Source organism: Scylla paramamosain, chromosome 34 (assembly GCF_035594125.1).
Source record: "Scylla paramamosain isolate STU-SP2022 chromosome 34, ASM3559412v1, whole genome shotgun sequence".
Taxonomy (NCBI): Eukaryota; Metazoa; Arthropoda; class Malacostraca; order Decapoda; family Portunidae; genus Scylla; species Scylla paramamosain.
Window position 1 is genome coordinate 17,468,621 of NC_087184.1, and position 21,308 is coordinate 17,489,928.

At 40.1% G+C, this 21,308-nt stretch overlaps 1 protein-coding gene across 1 annotated transcript; it reads right to left on the reverse strand.

The window, feature by feature from the left end:
* Positions 1-869: 869 nt before the first annotated feature.
* On the reverse strand, positions 870-19,317 carry LOC135090331 (serine/threonine-protein kinase tousled-like 2). The gene is given in 16 exon segments (XM_063987090.1): positions 870-4,234; positions 4,236-4,367; positions 4,692-4,911; positions 5,506-5,644; positions 6,012-6,123; positions 6,412-6,559; positions 7,022-7,113; positions 7,639-7,720; positions 11,732-11,853; positions 12,258-12,477; positions 13,102-13,349; positions 13,762-13,953; positions 15,113-15,414; positions 15,987-16,104; positions 16,679-16,764; positions 19,139-19,317. Coding segments are annotated over 16 exon segments (2,520 nt in total). The 5' UTR covers positions 19,149-19,317; the 3' UTR covers positions 870-3,937.
* Positions 19,318-21,308: the final 1,991 nt, after the last annotated feature.

Below are 21,308 nucleotides of genomic sequence, written 5' to 3' on the forward strand. Positions count from 1 at the left end.
TTATTTACATACTCAAGCTTGGTAGCAGGTAATATAACTACCTCGTGCCAGGAAGACCCAAGACCAACTCAGACCAACTCATGTGCTCAAGTAAGCACTCACTCAGGCTGACGGTTCTCCTTACAACTTCCAGTACCACCTTCAGAATGAGTCGTGGGTCACAGGACACAACTCAGCAACCCTCGTGTGATGACCATGGCACAGTTTGAACTTACTGGAAACTGACACTAAATCAAACCTTCCATCACCAAACTCAAGGCGTCCAGTGGAAACAAACCTTAAATAGGAACCATTTTAAAATTAACTCTGGATTACATGAAGATCAGACATTCCAGTTGTTTTTGTGGGGGAGTGATGGGTGAGATTAAGTAAGGTTATATTAGGCTATATTGACTAAACCAAACCTTTCATCACCAAACTCGTGACGTCCAGCGGAAATAAACCATAAATAGGAACCAGTTGAAAATAAACCCTAGATTACATGAAGATCTGACATTCCAATTATTTAATGAAGACAGGTAAGGTTAGATAAGGTTATGTTAGGTAGGACAAATTGGGTTGGATTGGGCATCCTTACTTTACACACATTACTTCACCTCCCCCCAAAAGGTAGCTGGGGTGAATAATCTTCTATTCCAAAATCTCATAGGAACTCAAAACCCATTATACATTATAGAAAGACTGAATTATGAGACATTGACATTTTCTTGACAATAAACTTGAAAAAAAAAAAAAAGGTGGATTGCTTCAGTGATACTTGAGGCACAACAAGACACCTGCAACACTCTTAAGTCATTAATCACTAACCATCAATACTAGAAGGATCATATTTTGTGTTTAATCTTCTGTGATTCAAATTGGCCAAGAAGTCGCTTTATTAATTTATTTTATGCATTACATTTTACATAACATGATAGAATTTTACAAGTATAGAGCGATAACTATCACAATGGCCGGCAACAGACCAAATGGCGGTATTAATCTTTAACTGAGAGAGGGGAAAATAATGAGTGGTGAGAGCTGAGGAAACATAAGGGCAAATTTAACTCAGTACATACCTCCCTGTTGACAATCTGAATTTGAATCTCTTTTGACTTGACACATGACAAGAGGTTTCCCAAAAGTTCCCAATAGAGAGAAACAACACAAAACCAATGAATGCATGGCAGAAAATTCAAATCAGCTGGGAATTGGTAAAACATGCTTTCTGGCAGCTCACTTTAATAAGCATTGTTGTTTATGCCTGTTACTTTGCACGGCAGCATCGAGGCAGCTCGGTGAAGTCTTCTAAACGGGTGAAAGGAGTTTTGGAAATCCCTGTCAGCCACCACATGCCAAGCTATGATTATTATAATTTCCTGTGATACAAATTAGCTAACAAGTAGGAGTGTTCTGAGTCTTCAAACTCCTCAACAGTATGCTAAGAGTATCTCCTCTACGTGTCTTCTCCGACTATACAATTGTACAAATTAAGTAAAAAAATTCTAAATTTCATGATCCGTGTTATCAGGCATGTCCGGTAAAAACTGCAATACCTTTAGCCTTTTAGCAACACAAGGCTGGCATACAACACCCGACATCAAACTTGCGAACAACATGAAACACTGTCATCTAGGATAAAAGTCAAGGCATACTTAGGAACGTAACACATTAGGATAAAAAGGCATTACTTTTAAATGTCTGCCTTATAAAATGGTTGAATTTTTCCTTCACTTTCATCATCGTTGAAGCAGCATTGTTAAATACATCCTCTAACATTCAAATTAAATGGGAAAAGAAACAATTTTGAACAATAAAACTTAAATAAATACATAACAATTTTTTTCTCTTTACTGTCTTAGAAAGATTGTCAAGACCAGGATGCGAACCAAAGATCCACCGCCACCATCTCCTCAGCTCTGCATGACCATCAGCCAATCAGGTGTTCAGTCAGAAAGTGTCCAACCTATTGCAATTTAAATTAGAGCTGATCACCACAAAATCAAATTTAAAAACAAGACAGAGTGAGTGAGAAAGATAGCGAGAGAGAGAAAGAGAAAGAGAAAGAGAGAGATGGAGATGGTATGATAAAAGGAAAAGGACATACATGTGTGTGTGTGTGTGTGTGTGTGTGTGTGTGTGTGTGTGTGTGTGTGTGTGTGTGTGTGTGTGTGTGTGTGTGTGTGTGTGTGTGTGTGTGTGTGTGTGTGTGTGTGTTATATAAATATACATGTGTGTACATATATAAGGGTAGAGAAAGAAAGGTCTGTATGGAGGACAAAAAAAAAGAAAAAAAAAAAAAAAAAAAAAAAAAAAAAAGAAAAAAAAAAGAAAAAAAAAAAAAAAAAAAAAAAAAAAAAACATACAAAACTATAGGTAGTATCTCACATGTCTAAAATGACATAAAAATACATACAATATAATGAAGACAAAAAGCTGTGGTGATCTGCAGACTATTGTGTGGTGTGTGGTGTGCCGTTTCTGCCACCACAAGACTGGTTTGTGTCATGCATCAACACACGGCACTTGCAGCAGGAGAGAAATATCAGTAAACAATGTACATGAATAAGGTGGGAGCTATGTAATGCTTTGTGTATACAGCCTATTTCCACAGGAATGAATTCATGGATTTCTTCTTGGGTAACTCACTTCAGCTTCAGAAAATAAGACAAAATGAGTTTTCATTTTAGATTCTGTAGCACCAAACTTTATAAACAGTAGTAGTAGTAGTAGTAGTAGTAGTACATACCTAGAAATTTCCTTTCTTTTTCAGAAAATTAATCATTCTTCAGGAAATATTTAACACAGGCCTAAGACAAATTTAGACACGGGGATACTTCAGGATACAGTTTTGGTAATTTTCAAGTTGCACTTTCCTTTCATTCAAATTTCAGCTGCTATATTAAGGGCAACATTCATTAAACAATGCTTATCTGCTGATTAACACTCACTGTTTCCTGAAAAGTCATTTAGATTAGCTCACTTTCTTAAAGTGCCACTAGATATATCACACACCTGGCTACCGGCCACTGTCACGCCCACAACCCTTGCCGGAGACGCAGAGTTTCACAAACACGACTACACAATATCACATCACATCGGTCGGTGGCTCAAAAACCTCACATGCGCCACCCTACCCGTTGTCACCGCTTAGCGCGTGGAAGCAACACAACTGTTGTCCTCTGCAGGGCCACCTCACCCTCAGTGTCTTGCCACTGCAGAGATGAAGCACCACTCAGTGTCTGTGTTCCCAGCGCCACACTCAGCGGTCCTCGCGGCACTACTCCTCGCTGGTCTCTGCTTCACTTACTGGTACGTATAATGTTTGACTCTCGGTATTAACTAAGTCACAGCTTTGGCTTGATAGACTTTAGTGTATATATGTATATATGCATAAATACATGTACCCACACATACATATATATACATATGCATACACTTTGAAACTATGCACAATGGAATACCTTCGAGCTGCACACGGACACCACTTGGTCTGTCTCTGGCGTGCTCAGGACCCGGCCGGGGAGCACAAGCCACGGCGGTGGTTGTGGCAGCGAGTAGGAACACTGAGAGTCTAGTGCGGTGTTGAGCCTCTGCCCCGCACCCCTGGTCACTCACTCACCACTACTTCACCACCTTCCTCGCTTCAGTCCCAATGCCACATATTGTTCTGAGGTTTGTCAGACCTTTCTGTTACTCTGTACACGAATATGCTGGACAAGAAATGAACAATGATGTTTGTCACTGCAGGATTGTTTTTAACAGAACACAAAACAAATTTTCCTGATGACAACTCACTCCTACTGAATACAAATGCAAAATCTTTAAAAACAAAAGAATTGTACCCATTATGAATTCCACTGTAGAACACTGTCTTAAATTTACTGTCATGGCTAGTAAAAGCTGAGGAAATTGGCATATTTAATTTCCATCTGAGACAAGGTCAGACTAAATGTAATTACATGTTACATACTGCCAACAACTGAAGCCCTGCATTCAGTATGGTGACCCCAATACTGTAGCAACTCAGAGCAGTGGGTTGCAATGGGCAGGTGATGACCAGTGTAGAGGGCTGAGTGACACAGGGGGGAGCCAGGTAGGGGGTGTCGGGGCCTGACCTGCCCCCTACAGTGGGTGGCGTATCATTATGAGCTGGTGGAAGAGTGTATGTTTGCAAGACCCAGTAGCCCAGTGGTGAAGGGCTGCTGATATCCTGCCTGTTGCTGTGCTGCCGCCGCTGCAGAAGCTGCTGCTGCTGCCTGTTGCTGACTACTGGCTGACTGCCGGCCACTCTTTGGTAGCGGCGGGGAAAGGTACGGGTTGGAAGACAGCGTCAACACGTCATTGCGGTCCTCCTTCCGGTATGCTAAACAACACCGGATGAATTGCTGAAAAAAGGGAATAACATTGTATATTTGTGACTGAGATGGCTCACCAAAACTCTCCTTTGCTTGTGTGTGCTACCTGTGATCTGTGGAGAGAGTCCCCATCCCAGCACCAGCTTTGGGCAGAGAACAAGTACCAGATAAAGAAAACAAAGGCGGCTAACAGTATGAGAGGGGACACTAAACATTACTCCTGGAAAAGACCAGCCACTACTCAACTGCTGCTCAATACTCTAACCAACAAAGCAGTGTTTAGTAAATATACATGGTTTTGAAATATATTAAAAGTAAACGAGATAGAAGCCATAACAAGCTACCAATAATTACCTTGGCCTCATTGCTAACCACAGGTTTAGGTGGAAACTGTACATCAGTGGCCTTGAGGATGGTATTCTCCTCAAGTATTGTAGCCTGGCTTTGGTTGTGGCCAAATGGCTTTTTTCCATATAGGCACTGATAGAAAATGACCCCAACAGACCACACATCCACTTTACTGGAGATTTTAGGAGGTGTCTTCCCGACTATGAAGCACTCAGGTGGTAGGTACCTGTGGGAGGACACCAGGCATTAGTAAAACCAACCAAAACAACGTGAAATAATACCTGCATCTTACACATGAGGACGTGGTGATACAGGTCAACATCTTGTATCACTTGATGGCTCACACATCTAAGTACTGTTCAGAATCAATGTTGCTTTCCTGGCTGAGTGAGCAAACTGTGTATATGATTTAATGAATGACTCAAGGCTACACAACTGTAGGAAGCTCTCTCTCTCAAACATGTTAATTTACAATGCAGGTCTATGAAGGGAAAAACTGAAATACTTCACATGAAAATCTATCATTCCACTGCAACATGAATAGAACATAGAGCTTATAATATCTGTGTGGGTTATATCTGAATATAACTGAAGGATTTTATATGAATTCCTTAGAAACTAATTACTCCCAAGCAACACAAAAGGAGCACAGGACATATTTTTCAGTATGTTAATGGCATTCAGTGAGAGATACATGCTAGACTAACCAAAATGTCCCCTTACAAACTTATTACTCCCACACAACACAAAAGGAGGAGCACAGGGCATAATTTTCAGAGCATGTTAGTGGTGATAAGTGTGAGGTGTGTGCAAGACTAACCAGTACGTCCCAGCCCCCTGCGAGGTGAGGTCCATCCCATAGTCTGGATGGTAGCTGTCCTCATCCATGACCTTGCTCAAGCCAAAGTCCGTAATCTTCACTTCCCCCAAGATGTTCCCGTCGGTGAGCAAGATATTCCCTGTGGATGAAGGAGAGGTTCTTGTTGATGTTTGTATAGACACTAGCAAGGTTTTATTTCATTTATAATGGTGGCCACATGACCTGATAATCAAGTTACATTATTCAACAATACTTTCATTACATAATTTGGACTGTTCAAGATATTTAATATTAAGCATGAAACTTGAAATGTGAGATCTTAAGCAAATCAACAAATGTTTTAAAGTAAAGAAGTAAAGTAGAAATAAAAGAGCCTAATGAAGAAGTCAGTCCCTAAAGAATAGGATCAAAAAGATCAACCAAAATTAGAGAAATGACTTGAATGGCCCTATGATCAGAACCAAGATTTACTCTGAGAGCAGCAAGAGTCCCACCCGCCTCCTCACCTGGCTTGAGGTCATAATGGATGATTGGAGGCTTGATCTCATTCAGGTACTTGAGTGCGGAGACAACCTGCATAATCACAGATCTTGCTTCTCGTTCTGGTATGGTCTTGTGCTGCAAGGGAAGTCACACTATTAGCAGCAGAACATTTACCTATCCATCCATGCACCAGCCTGGCAATCCCACACAGGATGGCCCAGACAAAGCACCACACACTAATACACACATCATTAGCAGAACATAAGGAAAATATTGTGTTCATGATGTATTTGCTGCATTAATCACAGCTCCAATACCATGTTGAGATTGTATGGATCACATTAATCACATGCCAGCCAGCATCTTCTCTCTCTCTCTCTCTCTCTCTCTCTCTCTCTCTCTCTCTCTCTCTCTCTCTCTCACCTGTTTTAAGTAGAAGTCAAGGTCGTGGCCATCACAGTATTCCAGGACGGTGCAGAAGCTGTTGGCGTCTATCTCAAACACATCATACAGCCGCACAATCCTGGGGTGGTTTAGCTTCTTCTGGATGTTGTACTCCCTAATAGCATGTCTGAGGAGGCACAGGGAATACGTAAGAACATGCCTCACTGGGTGTTATTCTATTCAATAGCACATTTAGGTTTTCTGTTTGATTTAAAAGGTGAAATCTGTAGCTACTGTTTCTGGGGGGAAGGGGGGTTGTATAAGATATTGGTAAAGATATGATGATGGCTCAAGGAATGTGTATGAACAAATTTCTGTGGGTGTTCTATTATACTGCATATTTGGGTTCCTGCTAGGTTGTTTTGATTTAAAATGTGAAGTCTGTATGTAGCTACTATTAATTTTTACTGGTAATGATATGATGATGGCTCAAGGAATGCATAAAAACAAACCTCAGAGGCTGTTCTTCTATCCTACTGCATATTTAGGTTCTTGCAAGGCTGTTTAATTTGAAAAGGTGAGATCTTAAACTCTTATTTTTTGTGGGGAGGATGCAAGTGGTGATAAAGACAATGTTACCACTACTTACTTGATATAATTGGCTTTTTTGTCATCCTTCCAGTCTTTATTCAACTGATGAACTTTACAGGCAACATATCGCTGCTCCTTTAGATCAAACGCCTGAAGGGAGGAAATATTGGTTAACATCTGTCAATATATTACATTATAAAAACTTTCCTGTAAGGTAATGAGATAATTAATGCAACCAACTTTACACATACAGTGGATAAAATTGATTAAGAATTGGAAACTATTATAAGGGTACCGAATAAGAACACAAAAAAGAAAAGTAATATGAGTGAGAAAAGAAATGAAAAGATCTGGTAAAAAATGTATGGGTACTGAGCAAGAACGTGAGAAAAAAACAATAATGTGAGTAAGAAAGGGCCCTGAGAATGCAACAAATACTTCTTCAGACTTGGAAACTAATACATAGCTATTAAATAAGACTACAAGAAGAAAACAGTAATGTAAGAGAGAGAGAAAAAGACCTGGTATGACTTGGTAACTAACATACGGGTATCAACTAGGAACAGAAATTCCTAGGACTTGGTAGGACTTGGTAACTAACATAAGGGCACCAAATAAGAAGAAAACAGCATGAGTGAGAGGAATACAAGGGCACCACCAGTACTTGCTGCTTACCTTGTGCACCTCCGAGAAGCCTCCCTTCCCTAGTAACATGAGCAACAGGTACCGGTCGTTTAGCACAGGGTGGTTGTTGAACCTGAAACACACCAAAGCAACACAGGTGAGCCCATGATGGCAGTCTGTTAATGCTGTGGTAAATGATAACAAATGTCAGACAGACACTACTTGTGATATAGGTCCAGTGACACAGAATCTCTCGACACTGCTCTTTTTATGCACTATGGCTACAATGCTTACTCTTTTGTTTGTAAGATTAAAAGAAAGAAGAAATATGGAAGATAACTTTCCCAGATTCACTAATGAAAGTATGTTAACAGATAAGGAAGCCCTCCTTTAAAATAACCTACTTTATACAGATAAATCAATAAAAAAATTCCCTCTACCAACACTGTCTCACTGTTTAACAAAATATTTTCAACCATCTCGTCAACACACTTGTGTGTTCAAACAAAAGTGATCTACATACAAGACTGAAGACCCATATCGCTCTACAAAGGTTGTGTTCACACCTACACACCTAAAACAATAATATTTCAAAGTATACAAAAATTGTGTTCAAGTGAATATTCACACACTTCAAGATTCCATACAATATCATAACAAAGGCAAAGACACCTGCATGGTAAACAGTGAGCATTTCATCAGTATCACAGAACATGAGGACTGAACCTTTAGATCTGTTCTTTGCACAACACAAGTGTTCCTGCTAATGCAGAGTTACGTGTTGATTTGCTGAGAGAAACTCATCAATACAAGCACGTAAACTTGAACTGTATATATTTAGGTTTAGTTTAATCTTTACAGATTTTCATGTCAAGGCTGCCAACATGCCAGACTTGTGTCCCCACAAAGGGGGGTGTGACTTTTGAGACACTTGCACCATATGTCCCTCTCTTCCTACGACAGTGGCCAAGGTGCTGCTGAGCCTGATGCCACATTCACTCCCCATCTCTTCAGACCACACCAATATTTCTCCAACATCAATCCTAAGAAGCCAATTCCAATCTATATCTTTGACCAAGTTTCCTTTCAAGCATGCCCCTTCCTGCCAGCCCAAGCAGCACATCGCCACAGGGTGTGGCTGCACGCACGCCACACAACCACACTGCTGCCCTACACTGTGTCCCTGCTTGCCTATAAGTGCCTGTCCTTCTGACCCAGTGTCCCTCACACTACCTGGCCACCCCAAGGCTACTCACATGTCATGAGGGTTGCTGGGTGAAGACTGGGATTGAAGGATTCTGTAAGGAACAGGCAACACTTTAGGACAAGACCCAACTCTTGGGTCCCACAACACTGTGCCTACACTACGAGGGGCATCAGCAACACTACGCCTCACAATTTAGTGTTCCTTAACCTCTGCCTCACTTACTGTCCTCATCTGAAATTTACTTCCAAATTCAGACTTGTTTACACTCTGCCTGATTATATTTCTACAATGAAATTCAACAATTGATCCATAAAGCTTAAGTGTTGAGAATGTTAAATGCCTGCCTTTCCTTCCTGAAGAAATACAATATTCCCACTGTTAATTCAGTTCCATAAGCTGTAAACTTGCTCTGTCTGGCCAGGGAACATTGCAAGTCTTCTTCAACAAGTAAGCTGCCTGTCCTCCAGTCTAGTCTATTCCTGCCGGCCATTTTTCACCCCATCTCATGCATATTTCCATTATCAAGGTACATATAAATTATAATAATTTCTCATAAAAAAACAATAAATAAATGGAAATAAACATCTACCAGTATATGAGGGTAAGACCCCCAGACAAATACTTGTCTCATTGTGGGGCTACAAACACACAGGGGGGATTCCCAGTTTCCTGACTCCAACAATAGTACAATATATAACTTTTCACAATAACTTTGCAGTCATCTCTGAGTACATTCCAGAAAGCCAATGTTTAGTAGACAGAAGACTTACAAACAACACTTGAAGATAACAACTTCCACAGATTTGCCTCACCAACAAAGAATAATGTAATGGAGAGTGACACTGACATCTGCATCCACCTTGATTCTCATAAGTTATTGGTGTACAAGTTGAATATAAAGAAAAAAATGTGACAGCAACTTCAGGAAAGTCACTTATGAGTAATCACTGGTGCAGCTCATGACATGGACAACAGATGATGTACTAAGGAAGTGTGAAGACTCACACAGATGAATAACAAAGGAAGTGTATTTCAAAAACATCAAATGTGGTAAATAAAAAGGAAAAGAAACAAATATAACATGCCATGATTTCTGCCAGACTAAATTTCCTTTCAGCTATCAACATGACACCTATGAAGCCAACCACACAATGCCACTCACACCACCATCACCATCACCACTGCAACAACAACAACTAACCCCTGCTCTTCCCACAGTAAAAATACAATGATTAGAACTACACCAATAAGCTGCACCATCAAAACAAAATCTGTAATGATAGTGAAGTAAAAGTAATACACAAAACACTGAGGATATCACGTGTCTTGCTCCAACACTTCCCTTACATTTGTCCGTGCTACAAAAGAGAAGACCCTGGCCCTCCTACTGCCAACAAGATCATGAAAAGATCTCCCCACAAATTGCATCATTCCCTCTAGCCAAGTGCTTGTGCAAAAATCTATACATATGCTAGGCTGGCATCCCACACAAGGGGTAGCCAGGACAAGGTACACACACATACACATACACATACACACATGCACACACCTTCCTTAAAGCTAAATAAAAATCCATCTAAGTTTAGAGGTTCCTTCATATATATATATATATATATATATATATATATATATATATATATATATATATATATATATATGCTGAGGTGAGATGAACCATGACATAATAAAAAATAAGCAGTCTGGTGCATATATATATATATATATATATATATATATATATATATATATATATATATATATATATATATATATATATATGAATCATGAGTAAAATAAGTTGAGGCAAAAGTAAGTTTTGATCAACTTTACAAAAGTGACAAAGAAAGCCAGTGTTGGGGCAGTACTTGATCCTTATTTGCAGTGACTCAACTACAATAATAAAAAAAAAATAATAAATAAATAAATAAAATAAATGAATAATAAATAAACAAATAAATAAATAAATAAAAATTCAACACAAAACATTATATACACAGACAAACAGAACATTTACAGGATGCAGTTTCCCAAAAGTCATGACTAACAACTGCAGAAGGAGAAGATCAAACAAAAGACTGTATGTGTTCATAATGAAGAAGTTGAATATTTCTTTACATGACAAGTTACATTCGCTTCCCAATCTCTGAGTAACATACCTTCAGGTTAGTATACACCTTCACTACTGAGACAATGTTTTGCCACACCTACCTTCACTCTCTTAGCTTCCCATTCTCCTAAGATGCCACTATTCAACTCCATCATAAAATCCAATCATGTAAAGGATATTCTGATTACTCCCCATCACTTATTCCTGTCCCCATTCTTATGAAACACACTGTACAAAAATCCCATACCTTTACGACTCTTACCTTTCTGTTCAGACTTTGTGCTGCCTTCATCTTTAGATCCATTGAAACATCTCCCCCCAAATGAAAGCTTAAGACATTATCTGGCAAGGAAATCTCCTTGAACATGAAGGCAACCAGTGCTGTTAAGAGGCACTTCCACCATCAACTATCTCCTTGTTCTTATGTGTCTAGATTAAGACTTATATCATCAAACGCTTCAGTACCTCAGAGCAGCCACTTACAACAGGCTGCAGTGGAGTCAGTAAGGTTTTCAAGAGTGTTTTTGTATTTCTAGTGATGGTTGAAAGAAGACTCAACACCATCAATAGAATAATAAATTCATGAAAACCCAACCATCTCTGTGGCCTTTGAAGGCAGTCCTGATGGGGAGCAACCAGTGTTTCAAAATACAGGCCCATATCTAAGAGTGGCATGGCTGAAACACCCCATGGCCCACTGCAGTTCGCTCACTCAAACATCCATAATTTGTGTCAGAGGTTCACAGACAGCCAGTGGAGTGGTTGTCAATAAGAGTACGCTGGTCTAGACACAGCAACAGAATAGACATCACGAGCTGCTCATCCCTTACCTGGATTGGTCCTCATTGTGAATTCGCTTGAGTTCCCTTATGTGTAGATTTCTCTCCCTCTCCAGCTTCTCCATTTCTTGCTGCAGGTCTGTGTCTTCCTTCTTGAGAGCCGTTTGCCGCAGCTGTGGGGGGACAGGTGTCAGTTACTGCTGTGGATGGATGGTTAGGAATGCTGCACACACACACACACACACACATTGTCCTTTCTCCTACACACACATATATACTCTCCTCTCTCCCAAGTCCATACATATACAGCAATGCCCCACAGCATACACTGGTTTACCCCTACCCCTTCATAAGGAGACTGTTCCCTACCCTGCACCTACTCCAATCCTGAGACCACAGCAGATGCAGGGTACTTCATACATGCTCTTAGCCTGATCAACCCTTAGAGGAAAAGACAGTCTCATGGACCATCCTGCTACACCCCAGGGAGCTTAGGCACAGCACAGTCAGTCATATATATCCCAAGCAAGGGCCCACTAGTTCACCCCTGCCCCTTCATGATGAGACAGACTCCTACCTTTAGTATTTCCTCCGACTCGTAATACTCTTGAATGGTCAGGTCCCTGTGGTCGTGGTCCCCCCCAAGACCGTTAGGTAAGTTTCCTCCTCCCTGCCCCTGGTTACTGTTGGCTCCCCGTTTCCGAGAGTTACTTCCCCCCTCGACTGGTTTGCGCTTCATTAAAAGCTTTCTTTGCCGGTCTATTTCTTCTCTGTTTGCCTGGAGCTCCTCTTGTCGCCTGCACAGTAGAAAGAAAAGAGTGTTATGATAATGATTGTAGTAAAGCTCTTTGTGCCCCTGAGAATGTTAAAGTCAAGTCTATAACATTCTGGTCCTTGATAAAGTTAATCTTTTTTTCTTTTCCTTTTTACGTAAGTGGCTGCAGACATAGGGAAAAAAAAACTTAGGATAAAAAGGGCCAGTGCAGTGTCATTCCCTAAAGTAAAGGGCAAAAGGATTATCTAAAGTTAAAAGACAAGTTGTAACCTCCTGAAAGGATTCCAAGTCATAGGTAGGGGAAATACTGACACACACAGAATCCACGCTCAGATTAAAGTTTTTGCTGTGGTGAAAATCCAGTTTTTTGCCACATCACACACATGCTCACATCAGACTCAACACCTTCCTCACTACACACTGATGACAAATGATCACTATGGCCTCAACATAAGCTTGTATTAAACTTTTACTGCATTGAAAATCAAGCTCTTTGTCACGGTATGTGTTCACACCTCCCTCCTCACTCCAAACTGCTGATGTGATCACTTACAACTCAACAGATCCTGCTCTGCTCACCACACACACACACACACACACACACACACACACACACACACAAGATAGAAGGGACCAGTGTGCTTACTTAGTGATTTCCTGAAAAGCGTATCCATCCTGCCAGTTTTCCTGGAAGGTGGCGCCCACTCGCTGGGTGACAAACTGGCCCAGCCTTAACCGGTTCTGCATGCACTTTTGTCTGGCTTCTTTCTTCTCTATATTAGACTTTTCAATTTGTAACCTTTTGACTACTTCAATACACTTATTAATTTGCAACTGTTTCTGCTCCAGTACTTTACTTTGACTCTGTAGCTGTCGGGACAGCTCGTCATTGGTCTGAAAGGGAACAGAGAAAATGTATCATAAGCACAACCAAGCAAATAGTCCTTGTGACCTCAAACATTCCCTACCAACATGGTGGACTGGCCAGCAATACATCTTACTCCATGAACACAACAAAGTAAATTGACAGAGAAACAAAGAATGGATATAAGATAATTATAGCCAATCAAATAGTCCTTGTGATCTCAAACATTCCCTATCAACATGGTGAGCTGCATAGCTGTACATCTTACACCATGAACATCACACACTAAGAAAGCAATGTGGAATGGATCAAGGATAATAATTATAACCAATCAGACAGCCCTTATGATCTCCCACACTCCCTATCAACATGGCAGGCTGCATGACAACACATCTTGCTCCACAAACGTAACAAACCAAGAGACCAAGAGACAACACTTACACATTGCAAATTGTCAATTCTAGAGTTTTTCGCCTCCATATCCATTGAGGCTCGACTCTCCATCTCGTCCACCTGTCGGAAGGTGATGTCACTCTGTGTGGAACGCGTTGCCACCGGAACACCTCGGGGAGGAGGCATCAATCCAGCCAGCGGATCTCCTGCGCCTCCGTGACCAGTCTGCAATGCCCACGTCTGTTGGCACCCCCGCACATGGAACTTCCCACACCGGCTTATGTTACACACACACACAGTACATGTTATTGAGGAGAGACACAAATGCTCCTACTACTACATGTTATTGAGAAGTAACAAATGCTTCACTACTAAATGTTATTAAGAAATGAGAGAAATACTCCTACTGGATGTCACCAAGGAAACGTATTAGTATAAGCAACGGGACTTTAATGAACAAATATGTTACTTTGGTGTACAGATGTGAAAATTGTAACTGATTTCAAGCAATGTAAAGGTGAGGTTCATTCACTGAGGTAAAGTGATAGTGACATCAGCAACAGCAAGGTAATGAAAAAGTATACTTGATCACACTCAAAAGTTTTAAAGCTTATGAAGAATCATCTAATATTTAATGGAGAGATTATAAGAACCTGTTCAATTCAAGCACACTGTACATGGAAATCTGAACAGCCTGGAATGAAAAGTTAGTTTTGACAGCATGCAAGAAATAGAAACAGTCTGGATTGCACCAAAACTTGTAAGTGAAAGACATACTCCTCAGGGGCAAACACAAGCTGAAATCTATCTATCTATATACCAGAGAGAGACAATCTTAGCTTGCATTTGTCCCAGAGTGAAAAAATTATAAAGTCTGACTTGCACCAAAACTTGTGAGTGAATGACATGCTTATTTGAGATAAACACAGGCTGAAATCTATCAATCTATGCACCAGAGATCATAGCTTGTGTTTGTCTCATAATGGAAAAAATTATAAAGTCTTACTTGCAGCAAAACTTAAGTGAATGACATGGGAGTGAGTGAGTGACATGGGAGAAACACAAGCTGAAATCTATCTATCTATATATCAGAGAGAGAGAGAGAGAGAGAGAGAGAGAGAGAGAGAGAGAGAGAGAGAGAGAGAGAGAGAGAGAGAGAGAGAGAGAGAGAGAGAGAGAGAGAGAGAGAGAGAGAGAGAGAGAGAGAGAGAGAGAGAGAGAGAGAGAGAGAGAGAATCTTAGCTTGCATTTGTCTGAGAGAAAATTATGAGCAATCTGAACTGCAGCAAAACTTGTGAGTGAAAGATATACTGCTTTGGGGCAAACACAAGCTGAAATCTTCTGGGATAACCATGAAGTGTGAGAGTGTAAGAGTAACCCTGTGCTCTCCTTCACTCACCATGTGGCTGAGGAGTACTTGAGGGGATGGACTCTTGGCACCAGAATGTCTGTGTGGAGAGTTGGTTTGTTGTTGTTGTTGCTGTTGCTGCTGCTGCTGTTGCTGCTGCTGCTGATGCTGCTGCTTAAAATAGTCGTTTATTTTCTTGGTCTCCGTTGAGCGGCTTATCTTCTGTACGTTGCCCCCTCCCCCCTCGTCGTTCTGCACACCCTGGGTTCCACTTTTCCTTTTCCGCTTCCGGTCGGCCTGTGTGCGCTGCTGTGTCTTGTCCGGACTGGTGCTCTCCTCCCGGTCTGACGAACCTGAATGGGCAAGGAAGGTATAACAATGAATGCTGTTTTGGCAGGTTTCTTGAGTGTTGAATTAGTTTCTTTGAAGCTTCTTGAATGATTAGCTTTCTTTAGACACTAAGAAGGAAAACAAATCTCAGCTACTGATACAATATACAAGTGCTGACTCCTCTCTGAACATAGCCAACTGTTTATCCTCAAATCTGCCACCTGTTGCTCAAAGGTTCCTCATTACATACATGTTCTTAAAGGAGGAATAATCACTACCTTCCCATGATACACCTTTGCTGCTGTCGGATTCCCAAACACTTTCCTCTACCCAACAGATGGATGGCCTTATTGCATTACATACACATTCTAAAAGGAGGAATAATTATTGTCTTTTCATAGTGCAACTTTGCCTCTATTGTGATGGTAAATTCTCTGCCTTATTGATCCATGCTGAGACTGGAGTCTTGTTTGTCCAATAGTCTCCTTTTCCCCCTTAATACATTATGTACATGTTCTAAAAAGAGAAACAATCATTATCTTCCTGTAATGGAACTCTACCCCTCTTGTGATGGTAAGTTCTCAGCCCTACTGACCCGTGCTGAGATTGGAGTCTTGTCTGTCCAATAGGATAGGCTGGGACCCAGAGCCTGAGAGCGTGGAGGGCGGCTGGGTGTTGGTGGGAGTGCTTGAGTTACTCCCAGTAAGGTGCATCTGTTGGGAGGGGTACATCTTGGAGGTCAAAAATCCACTAGACTCATATACAGACTGCACATCCACGGACAAGGCAAAATCCCTATAAAAATGAAGAGACGTTAAGTTGCTACTCCCAAAGTACAATACATTCAGGCCATCATGCTGTGTACTGGATCTGCAAGAGGCTTGTCTTCGTATCCTCAAACGTTTTGGACTGTCATCTCACTACTCTCAACATGCTCTACTGGAAGTTACAGAGGCTTTCAAGGATGTTTCCATGGTTCTAGTGATAGTTTGAGAAATATTCTGTATTGCCTAAAGGGAAAACACCCATGAGAACCTGACTAATCATCTCTGTAGCCTTCAAAATACTCCTACTGAGAAATAAACTGTTAAAGACCAAACCGTTTAAGAATATGGAACTCTGACACAACAAACAGCATTTACTTTACTTTGTTCACAGAGTACAACTGATTCAGGCCATGATGTAGTGTACTGGGATATGCGACACAGTTACATGGGCTCAGGTGAGCAAAAATTTGTACAATACTCGAGTCATTCATACAGAATGAGGGAGATGTGAGTCACTTACCCTGCCTTCAATTCTTGCCTCGAGGAGCTCTTGCTTGCGAGGATCCAGGACATTGAACTGCTCCATCTTAAAGCCTGTCACCGCTCCTGCAATGAACAAAACTGTATCAACAACAAGAAAATAGCGAAGGATAAGGAAAATAAAAGAGCAGAAGAGCAGAGGAAGCAAAACTGTATCAGGAACAAGAAAGGAGTGAAGGATAACGGAGATAAAAGAGCAGAAGAGCAGAGGCAGAGATGAAGGCTAAAGATATGAGGTAGAGAAAAGAACAGCAAGTTTGGAAGAAGGAAGAATGTGTAAACAAGCGAAACTGTATCAGGGAAGGTAGGAGTGCATCACAACAAATGCCAAGGCTAAGAATTACAAGTTATAAGTTACAGAAAACTAGGAATGTGCTTTTCTGAATAGTGTTACAGATATCTGGTGAATGTGAGGTAACTGTGGTGAAAGTAACAAATGTGTATAGTGTCTCGGATAAAGATGTAAGTGCATGTGAAGAAGCTAGAAGAATATTGTGCTTATGTATTAATGTGAGGTATGCTGAAACCAGTGACATTATGAAGCAGAGGTGAATAAATGAGACAGTATTCATATAACACATCACTTTTCAACCTAACAATGCCTCTGAAACCAGGCTGTACCTAGTACTGATTGGTACTTGACTGGACAGCAAGAGATTTGGTCAGGTCAAGTAAGGTCAAATAAGGTCACCAGACAAACTAACCTAGCCCAACTTAAACTAAACTTACCCATCCTTCAAAAAAGTTGTCCATAAGCTTGTCACTGAAAGATTATCTAACAAAATGAGGTTAAATACCAGATGATTCAGTAATACATTCACATTCACTCCGTGTATCATGCAACTGTCATCTTATTCACACAAACTCATGAAAAAATGCTGTTATTTCCTTTCAAAACAGTTCCTTGAATTTCTAAGCACATATCTTCTCAAACTACTCAAAGTAACAGACCAACAGCCCTCTTAGTACTATTGCATGACAATAATAATAAGTGTGAATGAAGTCCCCTCTTACCTTGTACTATTATAAATACAAAAAACAACTTGCTGTGTGTTTGGATGCTGTGTGTACTGATGTGTCTGGATGCTGTGTGTCTATCTGCTGTGTCTGGATGTTGTCTGCTGTGTATTTGGGTCTTTGCTTCTCTGAACTTCTGCCTGCTTCAAAATGTAGTGCTTTTCACTGAGCTGACGGCCTTTTCATAGTGGTAAATTGTGGTTGTGGTTTTTGTGTTTAATTTTTTTTGGTCAGTTTTTTGTCTATTATTTTTTGTCTGTTCTTGTGTTTTGTGTGTTTTGTCTGTCCTTATGTGCTTGGACTCTTAGGATTGTTTAGGCTTTGTAAATTTGAGCCTTTGTGTATTTTGTGTGTGATTTCTTTGATCTTGAAAGTGCAGGATAGAATAGAAGTAAGAAATAAAAACTTTTCACAGGTAATGGAATACACAGCAAGCCTACAGAACACACATAGGCTGAAATACAGTAAGGGACACTAGGGAAATGTATCTGATAAGTGGAGGATAGAAATACAATAAGGTTAGTCAATGTAGTGCATTTCTTAAGTGTGAGAGAGAATAAAATAAGAATTACTGCATTCAAACACAATTTACAGAGGTAATAAATAGATATACATGCTAAAATATAGTAAGGGAAGCAAAGGCAGTGTATCTGACAAGTGTAGGATGAAATAGAAGCAAGAAACATTGCATACTACACACATCACAAGGAAAATAGACTACATAGCAGACATACAATACACACAGAGACTGAAATACAATAAGAGCAGTCAGTATAGTGTACCTGATGAGTGTAGGGCAGGACAACACTAAGAAACACTGCATAATACACTCTTCTAAAAGGTAATTGAGTACATAGTAAGCTGGCAATGCAAATAAACAAAGCACTGTACCAATTACGAGTGTCTATGTCAAGTGTGGCGTGTGATGAAGGCCAGGTTAAAGCGAGCAATGGTGGCGGGTCAGGAGGTGGACAGGTAAATTAAGGTAAATATGGGCGGTCTGTTGACGTCGCAAAAGACTGAAAAACACGCATATCCCAGGTGACACAAGTAAATTAACGCCTTCTGAGGGAAAATCGGTTGAGTTCAGACCAGGAGGCGGTGGTGGAGGTGGAGGAACAAGGTAAACAGACTCACATTTTAGTAAATTGAGATAAGTGAGAGAGTCGCCTCCATTACACCTTCCTCGGGCCATTCCTTCCTTACGCCATTTTAACCTCGTAATTTTAAACCGTCCACGCACTCCACACACTCCCACCCACGCCACCCATACCCAGGAAGCGCCCACTAGCACATATGACACGCCAGCGGGGAGATACAAGGCAAGGCGAGGGAGAAATTTAAGGAAGAGAAGGTAATGTTTACGAACTCGGCAGCCGCCAGCCATCGATTCCACCTGTTTTAGTGGCAAATTTCTACTTACCCAACGACATTTCGGCTCAATGACCTGGTTTTCCATCACTTCATGGTAGTAGGTCCTCGGGCAGGGCTACGGCTGGGCGGGAATTGTCACGGAACTCATGTAAAATCGATGAAAATTGCAAAACCCACAGGACTCCCTCCCTCGTCAACAATGAAGAGTATGAAACGCGTCCGCCGGCAAAACCTCTCATAGAAAACGCACCACTACCAGCTATTTTGACCTGCCACACCGTTTTTTTGGGATATTTGGACTCTTCTAGGCTTTAATTGTGGCAAAATAATAATGTTTTAATGGTTAATATTGTGTTTTTAACGCCCATGGAAAAATGTTGTAAGATTATTGAAAAAGGACATCCGTAACACGTATTTTGACCTGCCACACTGTTTTTCGGGGTTATTTGGGGTCTTCTAGCTTTTAATTGCGGCTAAATAACCATGTTACAAATTTGAATTCATATAGTTATTAGGTTTTTATCAATAGTCACAGAAGTTCCCAATTCCATCTGTATTTTCACCTGCCATACCGTTTTCTGAGATTATTTAGGGTGTTTTATGATTTATTTTGACTTATTCTGACTAAATAATACTGATCTAGGGTTCGATATTGAGTTTGTCTTGTTATTCACATAAATTTCCAATCAAATAAGCTATTTAGACATGCCCTACGAAATTTTATGGGGTATTTGGGTATGTTCTAGTCCCCAATTCCGTCTAAATAATCATGTTTTGGGGTTTAGATCATACGATTATGGTGGTTCTATTTTAATATTTTACCTAATTGCATTTTCTCAATTATAGGAAAAAAAATCCCAGCCGCTAATTTTAACCTGCCCCACATTTTCTGGTTTTCTAGCTCTTGATTTTAAATAATTTTAGTTTCTAATTTATGGGGTTAGAATAAGATAGCCAACAGCAAAATTGTGAAGCTAGCCTGTTATTTCTCTCTCTCTCTCTCTCTCTCTTAGAAGACGTAACCAGCCCATCTATAAAATTTTCCTTTCTGTTCTCTACGTGGGAGGAAATCTTATTCGTGCTTTGATTTCTACCGTTCACCTACAAATAATGTGTGGTTTATTAGAATATCTATGAGGATATGAGACACATCCATCATTGAAACTATATAGATTAAACAATGAAGATAAAAGATCCATTTAATTTATCTACTTATTTATCAGTATTATTTATTTATTGATCTTTTTATTCATCGATTTATTTACTTATTTATTGAAGCAACAATGGTTAATGTATTTTTGAGGGATAAGAATAAAAACGTCCTTGTTTCTGAGGGAATAGGAAAAAAATTCCTAATTTTTAAGGGGAAGAATAAAAAAAAGTAAAATAAATAAATAAATGGGTAAAATTTTCCTTGTTTTTGAAGGGAGTTAAATTTTCCTTGTTTCTGACGGGAGGTAAAAATAAAATCCTTGTTTCTGTGGAGAAGGGGTACCAAATCTTATTTTTGAAGGGGGGAGGTTGAAATTTCCTTATTTATAAGGGGGAGGTGGTAAAAATTTCCTTATCTTAGAGTGGGAGTGGGCTCGAAATTTATGTTTTGCTGTTTTCATTTCGAGTTACCTGCTGCTTTTCATAGCACTTAATTCATGAACGCTTTGAATAGTATAAGTAATCTAATCCTTTTCATATGGGATTAGATAATAAGTACACACTCCCCCGTACACGGCTGTAATATTTTATAATCTAACCTTTATTCTACTTATACTTTGCTCTTCGTTACGGACATACCGACTGAAACAATCCCAACTCAGCATTCTTCATTCATGAGTAACTGAGATAAACACAGGAATGAATCCACGAATGATGATGATGATGATGATGATGATGATGATGATGATGATGATAATAATAACAATAATAATAATAATAATAATAATAATAATAATAATAATAATAATAATAATAATAATAATAATAATATAATACATTAGCATTTCTCGAATTATGAAGGTAACCAGTAATATTTGAGTCTATGTTGGTTAACTAATATTCCCGAGAGAGAGAGAGAGAGAGAGAGAGAGAGAGAGAGAGAGAGAGAGAGAGAGAGAGAGAGAGAGAGAGAGAGAGTAGGATATTTAAATGGCCACGGAGATGACACGTAGGCTGAGCACGCACACACACACACACACACACACACACACAGGTGACATACCATC